This window comes from Mesocricetus auratus, unplaced genomic scaffold (assembly GCF_017639785.1).
Source record: "Mesocricetus auratus isolate SY011 unplaced genomic scaffold, BCM_Maur_2.0 Super-Scaffold_100007, whole genome shotgun sequence".
In the NCBI taxonomy this organism is placed as follows: Eukaryota; Metazoa; Chordata; class Mammalia; order Rodentia; family Cricetidae; genus Mesocricetus; species Mesocricetus auratus.
The window spans coordinates 47748082-47763349 of NW_024429191.1; the positions used below are offsets into that span (position 1 = coordinate 47748082).

Consider the following 15268-nt stretch of genomic DNA (forward strand, 5'->3'; position numbering starts at 1 on the left):
ATACACAAACTTCTACTTCCACATGTACCATAATGTGTGTGTACCCGTACTCACACACGAACACATACACAAGTAAGTGAAGGACTGACAAATAGTAGGAAGTTACAAGAGCTGATGATTAAAAAGAAGCCATTGATGGAAACGGGACTACTGCTTGACATGCTGACTATACCATGATAGAATAAAATCACAAGGTCCCATAACTGTTTCCAGTAGTCCACTTGTTTGGCTATTCCAGATAGCTGGTCTCCTTTATAACCAAGACAACGACTATGACATAATAGTGACAACTCCTGAAGGAGTAAGAAACAAGTGAAAGCAAGATGGTTGATAAAGACTAACAAACAGCACTATTCTTGATGAATATATTGGACACAGTGGAAAATGGAGTAAGAAGGTTACATTCTACGGTTCCAACTACTTAGGAGGCTGAGAAAAAAAGATCACCTGAACTCACAAATTTGAGACTAACAAGATGCTATATCAAAAACCCAAAAGACATTCTAAGAAAACTCAGTCTCAGGTTGGTGAGATGGCTCAGCAGATATACCTGTGGTCAAGCATGATAGCCTGAGTCTGATCCCAGGATCCATGTAGAAGTGAAAACTAGACCTGAAAGTTGTTCTGTCTTCCACATGGGTAGATGTGTGCGCACGAGCACACACACTTTTTAAAAACTTGTTGTAAGAAGGAGAGTCAACTCGGAGATTAACAGCACTGGCTGTCCTTGCAGAAGACTCAGGTTTGATTCCCAGCACCCACACACATAACCACCTGTAACTCCAGTCCCGGGGGATCTGACACCCTCTTCTGACCCTGGCAGGCACCAGGTACATGGTGGACAGACATACATGCAACTCATATATATAAAATAATTAAATAAATCTTAAAATTAGTAAAGAAGCCGGGCGGTGGTGGCGCACGCCTTTAATCCCAGCACTCGGGAGGCAGAGGCAGACAGATCTCTGTGAGTTCGAGGCTGGGCTGGACTGACAGCCTCCAAAACAATACAGAGAAACCCTGTCTTGTAAAAACAAAAAAACAAAAAAAAAATTAGTAAAGAAAAACCTAGCTTCATACATCAAAAGTCAAGCTACTGAAAAAAAGCATGAATGAGACACCGAAGCTGAGGTAGCCCAAGAGCAGTAAGACCTAGACAAAGAATAGCTGGCAATGCCTAAGCCAGACACTGTCCCACAAAACACAAGATGAAGGATAAGAACCAGGAACAAAGAACAGGATTTGAGGACAGGACAGCAATGGGCCCAAGCCCTTCCAGAAAAGTCTTCTTAAGCCCAAGGCTGGGGATGTTTCTCTAGTCTAGTCTCTGCTCATCAGTCGGTGGATGCTGGTGCTTCTCAGCTTTATCATGGTTCTCACCACAGGAAAGAAACAGTTCAGCACTACCTCAGCAGTGGAAACACCTAGTGATAAATAATTAAATGCTTACCCCTACTTTCCGCAAGAGATCCCCCACGATGTTTAGTGCTGATATCCTAGCAGAAGGAGTTAGTGGACTGGTTCCAAAACCATTTGGTATAGCTACAGAAAAAGAAAAGCAGAGTGACGACATCAGCATCTCCTTTTATATTTGACTTGTGTTGATGACATTACAAAGCAGAACACATTTGAAACAAAATTGTATGGTTTCGAGATACAGACACCCTTTAAAAGATATGTATCATAAAAAAATGCTTAACTGGTGGATAACTTAGACTACATCAATGTGTCACTACTCCAAACTGCTGCAAGGACAAAGATCCTTAAACATCTCAACAGGTACTGCTGGAGATCCTAAAAATTGAACTGTGAGGGCAGAGGGCTCCCCTTTTGTCCTTAACAGATACTACCAAGATACTCCACAAGAATACCTGCCACATATGAACTCAGAGAACTCAGGCACAGTCCCTGCACAGATCCAAAACAGAAAGGGTCCCAGTGCTGAAAAGGGGAAGTTGACATGAGCTCTTATCCCTAACCAAGAAGTTATCTCCAACTGAAAACTGCCTACAAAGGAAAAGTTAAATACTCCAAGGGAGTCTCATATTGCTTTGTTTGGGCATTTTTTAAACCTTACTGGTATTTGCTTGTACATTATGGTTTCTGATTTTGTGTTTTACGAGATGCAGGGTGTGTGTGTGGTGTGTGTATGCACGAGAGAGTATGTATGTGTTTCTCATGCTCTTTGTTTCTTTTTCTTGTTAGTTTGTTAGTTTTATTCTTGTTTGTATTTTTTATTAATTTACTTTATTCATAAGAGAGAGAGAAAGAAGGTGTGGAGTGGATGGGTGGGAGGATCTGGGAAGAGATAAGCAAGGAGAAACTGATCATAAAACATTGTAGAAAAAAAAAGCTAATTGCAACTAAAAACAAAATAAAAGACTACTATGTCAAACTAGGTGCAGTATAAACACATGGATCTACCTCTGGTCAAAAAAAAAAAAAAAAGAAAGAAAAGGGAAAATAAAAATCTTCATGATGAACATGTATGTCTGTAATAACCAAAATTAAACTTTTAAATACATAAATTTTAAAACTTAAAAACTTTTAACTTGCCAGGCAGTGCTTTAAACCTAGCAGTGCTCAGGAGACAAAGGCAGGCAGATTCTGAATTCATAGTGAGTCTAGTCTACAGAATGAGTTCCAGGACAGCCAGGGCTACTAAGAGAAAGAAACCCTGTCTCAGAAAATAAATAACAAATAAAGCTTTTAACTTTGCAAAAAATGTCACTGAAGTTGCTCCTATCTTCACTGTAGGCATCAGCTATCCCATCTGCTACACATCAATGGCCCAGGGGAACAACCCTTCCTTTTCTTCACAGACACTAGAGTAACTTCAACTGTAGCAACTCCTGTCCCATCAGCAAATGCATTAAAACTGACCATCTAACAGAGCCTCAAAGAGAAAAAACCAACCTTTTGGTGAAGGAAAACTGTTTTCTGTCCCTTTCCCAACAGGTGTTGCTGGCAAGGAGAGTGAGGCTTGGACAGCAGAGTCCATCTTCTCACAGTCCAGAGTAGGAGAGCTAGGAGCAGATTTTCGGGTCACTTCCTGTTGTCGTTCCCGAACTGCTAGCTCTTGCCTTAAATCTGCAAAATGTTGCAAACAAAAGCAGGAATCCTCACTAGAGGGAGTAAATATATCCTACAAAGTCCCAGCCCAAACATCATAATGACATTCCTAAGTATTTCTCAAAACAAAGCATCTGAAAATCTTTATCTCAAGAATAAAAACATGAGCTCTACAATTTAAATAGTCTCTTAGAACTTAAGGACATGGTCAGTGAGATGGCTCAGGAGCTTAAGGCACTGTTACCAAGCCTAACAACCAGAGTTCCATCTCTTAGACCGATATGGTAGACTTCGAGAACAAGCTCCTACAAGTTGTCCTCTGACTTCCACATTCATGCATTGGCGTGCACGCACGCACGCACGCACGCACGCACGCACGCACACACACACACACACACACATTTAAATAAGTATATATAATTTTTAAAAAGAATTTTAAAATGTTAACCCTCAGAGAACAGTACTATGCCCAAAGACAAAAAGCAACTGATCAGTGAAGGCTAGAGATGGCTTTTCCACAGGACAAATTCAGTTCCCAATCCATGTCAGACAGCTCACAGTTGCCTATAATTCTAGTTCAGCGGATCTGATCCCCTCCTTCTGGCCTCTGCAAGCACCTACACGCAAGTAGCATACACATACATACAAAATAAAATAAATCTTAAAAAAAAAAAGAGCAGGATGCAAAATAGAACTCATAGTGAAACTAAATAACACAAAACATTCTTAGCCAACTCGTTTGCATATATATCTGCTTATATCACATTTTGAAATGGTTTCAAGACTACTTTACAAAAAACAATGAAGTAAAAAAAGTTTTGTAATTTTTTTTTTTTTTTTTTTAGGCAAGGTCTCATTATGTATTTCTTTCGGGTGGGCCTGGAACACTCTTTACCGATGAAGCTGGCCTCAAACTTATAGCGATCCAACCACCCTTGCTTCCTGAGTACCAGGATTAAAGGCACTCACAACCAACAACCATACCATAGCTTTTTAAAACCACCGCTATGAAATCTTTTTTTAATACTGAATTTTAATGTTTCTATTTATACAACTAACCTGCAGCATTTCTGCTTATGATAAAAATAGGAAGATTCATATCTCTGTGAGCTCAAGGACAGTTTGGTCTACATAGTGAGTTCCGGGATAGCCAGGACTATGTAGAAAGACCCTGTCTCAGAAAAACAAAAACAAGCCTGGCAATGGTGACACACACCTTTAATCCCAGCACTCAGAAGACAGAGGCAGGAAGAACTCAGTGAATTTGAGGCCAGACTGGTCTATAAAAGTTCCAGGACAGCCAAGGCAAATAGAGAAATCCTGTCTCAAAAGTGCAAACAAAAATAGGTAGGTAGGTAGTATTTAAATAAATGTCTTTTAAAAATCAGCTAGCACAGACTTTTAATGTCCAAACTTGAGAGTGTAGAGGCAAGCAGATTTCTGTGAGTTGGGAGCAACTGTGGTCTACATAGTGATATCCAAGCCAGCCATAACTATACAGTAGACCCTCTCTCAAAAAACAAAATAGATTAAGATGCTAAATGTAATTTTCTGTGTTTTTTACCACATGAAAATTAAGTAAGGGGCTGGGAATGTAGCTCAGGGATAGAGAGCACTTGCCTCGCAGGCATTAAGCTCCACCACCTCAAAACAAATGAACAGAACAATGAGCAAGACTGGGGATACAGCACAGTGGCACAGTGCCTGCCTGCACGCACAAGGCCTTGAATTCATTTCTAGCAGGGCAAAACAAAAGCTATCAATAAACAATACCAAGTTATATATTACATAATCTAAAATAGTTCTTCAGGGGCTGGAGAGATAATTCAACGGTTAAAAGAACACTCACAGCTCTTCCAGAGGACTGGGGTTTGAGTTTCAGCACCCAAACGGTGGCCCACAACCATCTGTAACTACAGTTTCAGAGATCTGATGCGCTCTTCTAATTCCCTAAGACACCCAGCATGCAGATGATACACATACATGCAGCCAAAACACCCTTACACACAACCTTACAAAAATAAAATCTTTTAAAAATTCTAATAAAAAAACCTTCAAATGTCATCACCCTCAGAAAAAATAAAAAGGCACTGAAAATCTGTAAGAGATGACATATAATTAAAACACACTTCCTCTAAAACTTCCCTCGCTCTTCCTCAGAAGCACAATAAAATTCAGAATTTCAAAAGGAAAGAAGAGCAAGAGCAGTAAATGCCCCTAACTGCTAAGCCATCTCTCCAGATCCAAAAGCCTGTTTAAAACTTGAGATGGCATGTAGATCCCTATATTAAGCAGAAGAAAGAGAATGTGTATGTACACTGGTCTGCTCATAGGAAATAAGTCAGGAATTATATAAAGGAAGATATAAGAATATATTTATGGGGCTGGAGAGATGGCTCAGAGGTTAAGAGCACTGACTGCTCATCCAGAGGTCCTGAGTTCAATTCCCAGCAACCACATGGTGCCTCCCAGCCATCTGTCATGAGATCTGGTGCCCTCTTCTGACCTGCAGGCATACATGCAGACAGAACACTGTATACATAATAAAATCTTTTAAAAAAAAGAATATATACAATCATTAAAAACTGAAACAAATATGTCACACTGTTAGTGGGCTTTCCTTCTTTATAATATTCTGAATTTTATTGTGCTTCTGGAGACAGAAATTTTAAATAAAGTGTGTACTAGCTGCATGTATAATGAACACTAACATATATATACACACATGGTTCTATGTAGATAACATGAAGGTATTGAAATAGAATCAAAGAAAAAAATCCCAACTGGAAGCAGTACTACCTTGGAAAAACTCAAACTCCCTGTGCCTCACCTTTCTCATCTATAATATGGAGGAATAATAACTACCTGTTAGCACCGATGATAAGGGTGTGAAATAAATTACAGTGATCAAAAGGTACATAAATGCATGTAAGAGTGGGGCTTCATAGAAATTGAGGGCTAGAGATATAGTTCAGAAGTAGAGTGCTTACCCAGCATGCTCAAGGCCCTGGGTTTGATTTTCAGCACCATCAAAAGGGTTGATCCTTGGCTTACTCAGGCTCGGGGACAAGGCAATGGATTAAATACTTGCTAAATTATAACACTTACCTCTTGCTTCATCCTTTAACCTTTGTACTGAGACCAACAAAGATTCCTTTTCATCAAGTTCACTTTCTAAAAATGCATTTCGTTCAATGGCCTGATTTAGCCTTTGTTCAAAGTCTTCCAGTGAAACTATTGTTGCCCTTTTAAAAAAAGGGTAAAAGTCATGAATTAAATAGCATGTACAAACAGCTAGTACAAAAGGAAACAGTTTATTTCCTGCCATTCCTGACCCAGTCAGTCTGACCCAATTTGAAGAATGATCTCACTCCACTCAACAAAAATTAGCATGTACCCATTCTGTGGCCTCCCATTCCCTGCAATCTGTTACAGAAACAAAATTCCCCAACCTAAAGTTAGAACTCAGAATGCCAATTCCAATCTTATCAGTTACAGCCAGCTGCCAAAATGTCTCTCCAAAGCCTTTTAATCTTTGGCTCCCAACAGTCTCCCTTCTCCTGACTTAATTCTTTTTTTTTCATCTGGATTACTGCTTCAGTTTTACAACTTCTCCTTACTTAAACTTCTCAATACTGTCTTCTCAAATCAAGATCAGATATTACTCATTGTAAAGAGACCCTCAAACATAGCACACAGGTTACTCACAACCCGGCCTTCCATTCTCATATCCTGCAGCTGTCACTAGACCTGCCAATTAAAGCAACCTCTTAATGAAATACTTCAAACACCTTGCCTCTCAGCCTCTTCACTGTCTCTCCACCTAATTCACTTTTCTTCTTTGTAAACTCAACTCCAGTTTATAAAAGGATTCCCCAGTACCCACAGGTGCTATAGCTGGTCTGGAGCAGCTTGTACATTCTTCCTCCTGAGAATTTATCATAGTAGGTGTTATTGGTATCAGCTCCAAGGACAGTAACTAGCATCATGTCAATCAACAGTCAACTGATAAATACTAAAGAAAAGTACTAGGCTTAGGGCTGGAGAGATGGTTTAGAGGTTAAGAGCACTGACTGCTCTTCCAGAGGACCAGGGCTCAATTCCCAGCAACCATATGGTGACTTACAACCATCTATAATGACATCTAAAGTGCCCTCTTCTGGCATGCAGGCATACACACAGGCAGAACACTGCATATACAATAGATTTTTTTAAAAGTACTAGACGGCAATTGTAAAGTAGTAGGAGTTAGGTTTAGAATGGTTAGGAAACAATAACAGAGACATGAAAATCTGACAACAGTAACAACAAACCACTGTAGGATGAAAGTAGTAACTAAAGGATCCATTGGTCAATATTAAAAGTAAAGAGACTGGCCAGGCCATGGTGGCACACTTTAATCCCAGCACTCTCAGGAGGCAAAGGCAGGTGAATGCCTGTGAATTCAAGGCCAGTGAGGTATACAGAGTTCCAGGACAGGCTCCAGAGAGACCCCCTGTCTCAAAAAAACCAAAGCAAAAAAAAAAAAAAAAAAAAAAAAAGGAAGGAGACTGAAAGTGTGAAGATAACCACTAAGTCTGAGTCCAAGCTTAAGATGTACAGGCCTACAGAACAGGAGGTAGATACTGAGAACACACAAGGAAGAGAGGATATGTGAGGTACATTTCTGCTTTGATTTTTGATGTTTTGAGTCAGGATCTTACTCTATAGCATGGCAGACCTAGAACTCACTGGATAGCCCAAGCTGACCTCAAACTCACAGAAATCCTCCTGCCTCAGTCTCCAAGTGTTGGGATTACAGCTACAAACCAGTTATACTCAGCTGTGAGACACATCTTAAATTTGGGAAAAAAAAATACAAGCAGGGTGTGGTGGTGCACGCCTTTAGCCCCAGCTCTGAAGGCAGAGGCAAGCAGATCTCTGTGAGTTCAAGGCCAGCCTGATCTACACAGCAAGTTCTAAGACAGCCTGGACTGTTATACAGAGAAACTCTGCCTTGAAAAACCAAACATAGAGCACTTGCTACACAACAATGAGGACCTGAATTCAGTTCCCAGCACCCACATACCAAAATGAGTATGATTTTGTGTGTGTAACCCCAGCACTATGAAGAACAGAGGTCAGAGAATTACGAAAGTGCTTGGAAGGACTTTATTTAAGAGGATAAAGGTTTTATGGAGATTTGTTTTTTAGCTGGTCTGTAACTTTCTCTGTAGACCAGGCTGTCCTCAATCTCACAGAGATCCACCAGCCTCAGTCTCCCATGTGCTGGGATTATAGGTGTATACTACCAAGCCTGGCATGTTGTTTTGTTAGTTTACTTATTTTTGGTTCCTTTCAATTCAATGAGTTACACTTGACATATGACACCCAAGGGGGAAACCGGGTTCCTAAGGTCCAGGACAACTGGTTATCCTCATGAAATGCACAGCATCCTTTACCTTTTTGCTCGCTCCAGGTCATCATTGGCCTGCTCCAGCTCTCTCACATACTTATGCAGCTGCTCCTTAATGGCCCGGGTCTGACTTAAGTCATCTTCTAAGACTGAGACCTGCTTATAGCTCTGTGCATACTGATGCTCCAGTTTCTCCTGAAAGAAGGGGTACAGAGAAAGATTGGTGGTTAATATATAATCATCTATTAATAAAAGAATTTCCCCAGTTAAAGGGGAAAAAAGATCAAAGGACTTCACCACAATCTGAGTTGACAGCATACCTCTTCCTTTTTGCAGTATTTTTTAAACTACATGGACAGAACCATTCTAAATGTCTTTAATTCATGTAAAACTTATATAGTAACCATTCTCAGAAAAAAATGATATTTCTGAAAAGTAAAATAATAGAATCCTTGCCTCAAAATCTAAAGCTGGGACTGGAGATGACTAGGAAGTCAAGAGGAAGTGATGCTCTGCAAAGGACCAGAGTGTGATTCCCAGCATTCATGTTAAGTGGCTCACAACCACCTGTAACTGCAGCTCTGAGACCCAACGCTCTTTTCTATCCCCTATAGGCACTGTACTCACATGACATAGCCACAAAGACACACAATTTTAAAATTAAATCTTTAAAAAGAAAACATAAAGCTGACTGGGTAACTTCTAGGTTTGCAAGATAGTGTAACCTGACAGAAATACTCTCAAGTGGCCCAATGGCCCTCAAATCACACAGGCCACTGACATTACTCTTAGATGGCCACCAGAACTTGATATTAAAACCCCACTACCATCCAGGCAGCGGTGACACATGCCTATAAATCCCAGCACTCAGGAATCAGAGACAGGTGGGTCTCTGAGTTCAAGGCCAGCCTGGTCTACAAAGTGAGTTCTTGGACAGCCAAGGTTACAAAGAGAAACCTTGTCTCCAAGGACGGAGAGGGGGAGGGGGAGGGGGAGGGGGAGGGGGAGAGAGAGAGAGAGAGAGAGAGAGAGAGAGAGAGAGAGAGAGAGAGAGAGAGAGAGAGAGAGAGAAGGTTGCTTACTTCTTTCAGTACTACTGGATAATACATTTCTCATTTTAAATATTACTAAATTTCATGTAGTGTATGTATATGCTCTTGCTACATCACATGTGTGAAGATCAGAAAACAAAGAAAAAGGTTCTCTTCAACTCGAGTTGTCAGGTTTATGACAAGTGCCTTTCCCCACCAAGCCATTTGTCTGGACCTACATTTCTCATCTAATAAAAGACAGTAAGTACTGAACCCAGAGAAGTAGGTTCTGCCACAGTTACCTTTAATGCCTCCACTTCATATTTCAGTCTTTGGTTATCAGCTTGCAGGTCTCTATTTCTTTGTTCAGCCTGTACTAACTGTGCCTCCAACTCTGCTTCTAATTCTCTGCTTCCTTCCTGGAATTCAACTAGCTCATCCCGAGCTTCCTGGAAGCTAAGCAGAAGCAAAATGGGAAAGATGAGTTAATAGTTGTGTCCTCTCGTATAATTACATATCAATTCTGTAATTTCTGACTAAAAATTAATGTTTTCATAAAATATTAAACAGTAAAGAAAATGCATTTCTTGCTCCACATATATTCAGCATTCAATAAAATAGTTATATGCTCTCCCCGCAAAAAAATCCTACAAACGTAGTTCTACATGGTTCAAAACTACCATAAAACTGCAAGAGGAGAGGTGTGTATTTGTACTGAAGTAACTTCAACTGGGAATTAGTTTCAATTCTAATCAATAGAAATCAATACATATTCTCAAATCACAACAGTTGGTACAGATCTAAGTATCACTCACTCATCACTAATTCAGAACCAGGGAAGTTGACTATGCTTCATCTTTCTTTACCTAATGCATGCACTAATACATTAATTTAATATTACAAACTAGCTTAATATTTAGATAACTTTTTCAATAACTGGTTTTCTCTATAACGCCATTACTTAATTTTCTGCCTTTAAACATATTCTAAGAAGGGGTTCACAGGCTACCCTGCCTCTGAAGGAATCTGTACCATTAGAACAAATGAAGAATCTCTGCTGGACATAGAGCATCTTCATCCCTTGGCCTGATACAACTACAAAGAAAGAACAATGGGATCTGATAAAGCTTAGCTAGTTCTGTCAACCAAAGGAGGAAATGTGTAAGTGTCTTAGTAAGATTTCAAAGCTAGAGAGAAGACTTAGTGGTTGAGAGCACTGGCTGCTCTCCCAGAGGACCAGAGTTCAATTCCCAACGTCTACATGGCAGCTCACAACCATCTTTAACTTCAGTCTCAGGTGATTATAACACCCTCTTCTAGTCTGTATGATCATCAGGCATGCACATGGTGCACAGACATACATGCAGGCAAAACACTCATACACATAAAATAAAAAACAAACCTCAAAAAAACATATGACTTATTAAATAATAGGAATTTAGGATAAGTTTTGAGGCCAAAGAGCTATTTTCTTACCAACTAAGTAAAATATTATTTTATAAAAACAATTTTATAAAATTTTCCATAGCTTGGAAGTTCAGCTGCCTCCCAACACTAATAATGCATGTCTGAAAAGACAAAAGTCTTTTTTAAGCATCTCAAATGAGCAAACGATGAAGGAGTACCAGTACACACACAGAAGATCAAAAGCAGCCCCAGACCAGTGACAAAGAACAGGAGGTAAGCAATCATAAGAAATCATAAGTGGCACTAAAGCTTCCTGCTATTACAATTTGAAGAAAATAAAGATTGATGGTATTTTTATACTATTTAAATACAAACATTTTTATGACTATGGAATCACAATTCTAAATCTGAAATTTAGCCTTATACTCAAAAAAAAGTGCAAGCTATGCATGGCATATTCCAAATCCCACCCCTATTTTAATAGTTTTTAAACACTACCTTTGCTTATACTTCAAGGAAAGTTCCTTCCAATAAGCAGTTTCTTCCTTTAAACTTGAAAAATCTGGTATATCTTCACCATCCATGATCAAGAAAGCCTGTGACAGTAAGACAAATAACCCAAGATGTGAGTGAAAGCATGGCACTGCATTTGGTAGTTTCAAAGGTTCTATCTAGGAGTGGCTGGAACGTTCCTAAAACTTAAGCATACATCCTACCTCACTCAGGGACAGCCAACATTATGGATGAGGTTATGACAGCAGATGACATCAACAAGGTCAGAGGGAATAAGGCATTTTCAAATATAGCACTGGGTTCTAGATAATTCAGCAGTTTATGGGCAACTGGTCTTCGGGGAATCCAATGACAGAAACAATTGTCAGAATTTGCCACTCCACATGCTTCCCTAACCTGCAATGGGTCTAGAGTGTGGCTTTAAAACACCTGCAATGGGTCTGGAGTGTGGCTCAGCTGTTTAAGTGCTTGTCTAGAGTTATACCTCTAGCAACACCTGAAATCTCAGCACTGAGAATTGAAGGCACGTCATTCTCAGCAACACAGAAAGATCAAGGCCAGCCTGGGTTACATGAGACCCTGTCTCAAAAGGAAGTGGGGAGAAAGGGGGAAGAGGAAAAGGGAGACAGAGGAAGAGAGGGAATGCCAAGAGAAACTACTACATCAGACAAGACCCACATCCTCAAATCATATTTTTGAAAACACCCTCAGTCATCCTTCAATCCAACTTTACTCCAAAGGTAAACTGGTCTCCAACTGCAATAATCTTTGTCTCAGTTCTTCCCCCAAGGTATTTACAAAGGGAGGGATCTAGTTAGTTGCTCTTGCCATTTCAACTGGCTAAAACTCCCAAATGATCATAGGACAGATTAACAACACCAAGATGACTGGCCCACTCCAGATTCCTGCCACATCTTTCCCACAATCTCCTCTTCTGTCCCAGCACCACATACACAAAGCAGATACACAGTAATGTCTAACGAAGTAAACTTCAATGTGTGCCAGCCAGTAAAGACTGAAGAACAATCTAATACAAACTAAGAAAGCCTTGGAAATGCAGAGAATTCAAAGCTCATCTTAATAATCACTTATGTTTACCAAGAACTCAGCCAGAGACCACAGCACATGCAGAGCTCCAGATCCAGATGTGTACACAAAGGAGGCATGAGAGTGATGTCTAGTGGGGATAAACTAAAAATAACATGATATGCTCAGTTTAATTCTTTTGAAGCACAGTGTCAATTTTTCCTTAACCAGGTCTTTGCTGATCATACCACCTATTATTTTCTTGACATCTAATTAGTAAATCTTCCAGTTATCTTAAACTGCCAAACACCCTGAAAGCTCTTTCAAAGAGATTCTTGACACACCTTGTATTCCTTCTTGGCATTGAGTACAACAGATTTCTCAGAGAAGGCACCTAATGCTCCAATCATTTACTAAATACTAGTAAGATTTAAGCACTATTTACTTATGTATTTATTGACCAATTACACTATCCTCTAATCTGATTACACCTACACTAGCACAGATTTGTCTTTATCACTTTTTTTTCTTAGATATGTCTTTACAGCATGAAAGTACTTATAGCATGAACCACATAGGATTGGGAGTCTTTTTGAGGCTGGGTTCTAAGATTTCAATTCTGCCATTAAATTACTTATACAAACTGCTTACTCTCTTAGGGCTTCAGTTTGTTTCATCTAATAAAGGTGTGAACTATACTCGGTGGCTAACTATTTCAAGTATGTGTACTGACTAGTAAATACTGATTGGTTCTATAATTCTGACCCTTTGTCAAAGTCCCAGAAATTCCCACTTCACTTGCCCAAATACAGGTCACTGCTTGACTTCTGGTAGTCTATGGATATGATGGGCTCTTCAGCAGCCAGAGGTACTCAAATTTCAAAAGATCCAAAGTACAGGCATCACCCTGTAGTATCAGAAATTCATAAGGGTTAATACCAATGTCTCCTTAAGTAATTCAACAATCCAGATGAAGACAGAATTAGAGGAAATATGTGTTAGCATCTAGAGTTGAAGCAACAATCCATGTGTCTCCTCTAATGCTCTACATAAGACCTTTTCCCAAAGTGTCCTGAAAACTGTGATAAATTTGAATCTATATAACAAGGGCCAGAGAGAGCACTCAGCAGTTAAGAGCATTTGCTGGCCAGGCAGTGGTGGTGTACGCCTTTAATCCCAGCAGAGGCAGGCGGATCTCTGTGAGTTCAAGACCAGCCTGGTCTACAAGAGCTAGTTCCAGGACAGCCTCCAAAACCACAGAGAAACCCTGTCTCAAAAAACCGGGGGGGGGGGGGGGAGCATTTGCTGTTCTTCCAGAGGACTGGGGTTCAATTCCCAGCACCCACAAGGCAGCTCACAACCATCTGTAACTCCAGTTCCAGAAGATCTGAGTCCTCTTCTGGCCTCTATGGGCAACAGGCATGCTAGTGGTGCATGCAGGCCAAATAACCATATGCATGAAATAATTAAAAAATGAAAATAAGAACAAGGGGCTGGAGATGGCTCAAAGGTTAAGAGCACTAGCTGTTCTTCCAGAGGTCCTGAGTTCAATTCCCACATGGGGGCTCACAACTATCTGCAATAAGATCTGGTGCCCTCTTCTGGCGTGTAGATATACATGCAGGCAGAACACAGCATGCATAATAAATAAATAAATTTAAAAAAATAAGAACAAATATTCCCTAGAGCTGGAAGTATACATCAGTAGTAGAACAGGCCTTGGGTTTCATCCTTATTATAATAAACAAATAAATCCAGCCTTGCCCCCAAATTTAAAATAATTATCTGAATACTGACAACCATGTGTCAATAAGCTCAAATGTCCAGTTTCTAAAATAAAAGCCAACAAATTATAGATGTTTATATTGTTATAAAGACCAGAGATGGCAAAAGAAGCAAAGTTCCACTACTGCTGATGCTGTCTTCCACAAGAAACAAATGAAAAGAAATTAAAGGCTAAGTCTCTCTAGTTAGTTCCTTATTCATAAGATCTGTATCTTATAAATTCTTCCATATCACTTGAAATAAATGACCTGGAAAGCACAGGTTAAAAGACATAGCCAAGACTGCAATGAAATCTCAAGATAAAGCCTAGGCCAATAGCCCAGATAACCCAGAGTGGCTCAAATAGAGAGATGGCTCTGAAAACAAGGAGAGAAAAAAATCACAGGATAGGTGTTATGACTACAAGGTTGTTTAAATTACAATGTAAAAGTGCTTACTCTTTTATCAGTTAGCAAACCTGTAAATGGATGCTTTGGTCTCTCCTCTCTCTCTCTCTCTCTCTCTCTCTCTCTCTCTCTCTCTCTCTCTCTCTCTCTCTCACACACACACACACACATACACATATACACATACATACATACACACACACACACACACACACACACACACACACACACACACACACACACACACACACACACACCCCTATACCTACACCTACCTCTGGGGGAGGGAAACAATTTAAGACTGTCTTCATCCATATATAAAATTTTTAATTCATGATTTTAAATCTAATATCTTTCATCTTTTTAGAGCTTTATTTTTATTTCCTATGTATGGATTTTTTGATCTGTGTACCATGTGTGTGTCTAGTGCCCACAAAGACCAGATCCCCTAGAACTGGAGTTACACGTGGTTGTGAGCTATCATGTGAGTGCTGGGAACTGAACCTAGGTCCTCTGGAAAAGCAGTCAGAGCTCTTAAACACTGAGTCATCTCTGCAGTTCCAAACATAAAGATTTTTTTTTTTTTTGGTTTTACGAGACAGGGTTTCTCTGTATTGTTTTAGAGGCTGTCGGTCCAGCCCGGGCTCGAACTC

General features: G+C 39.9%; 1 protein-coding gene across 6 annotated transcripts in view; it reads right to left on the reverse strand.

Annotated features, from left to right (window-relative positions):
- Ndel1 (nudE neurodevelopment protein 1 like 1) overlaps window positions 1-15268 on the reverse strand; it is a 47239-nt gene that overhangs the window by 10148 nt on the left and 21823 nt on the right. For 4 of the 6 annotated variants that reach the window (XM_040748929.1, XM_040748930.1, XM_040748927.1 and 1 more), the window contains exons 2-7: window positions 11404-11501; window positions 9801-9954; window positions 8514-8662; window positions 6181-6317; window positions 2917-3090; window positions 1451-1542 (exon numbers count right to left, since the gene is read on the reverse strand). In XM_040748929.1, coding sequence (XP_040604863.1) covers window positions 1451-1542; window positions 2917-3090; window positions 6181-6317; window positions 8514-8662; window positions 9801-9954; window positions 11404-11489 — 792 coding nt within the window. In that variant the 5' untranslated portion in view covers window positions 11490-11501. Of the gene's footprint in view, window positions 1-1450; window positions 1543-2916; window positions 3091-6180; window positions 6318-8513; window positions 8663-9800; window positions 9955-11403; window positions 11502-13246; window positions 13352-15268 lie in introns of all 6 variants that reach the window. The other 2 variants (XM_040748928.1, XM_040748926.1) reach the window with 2 other exon arrangements.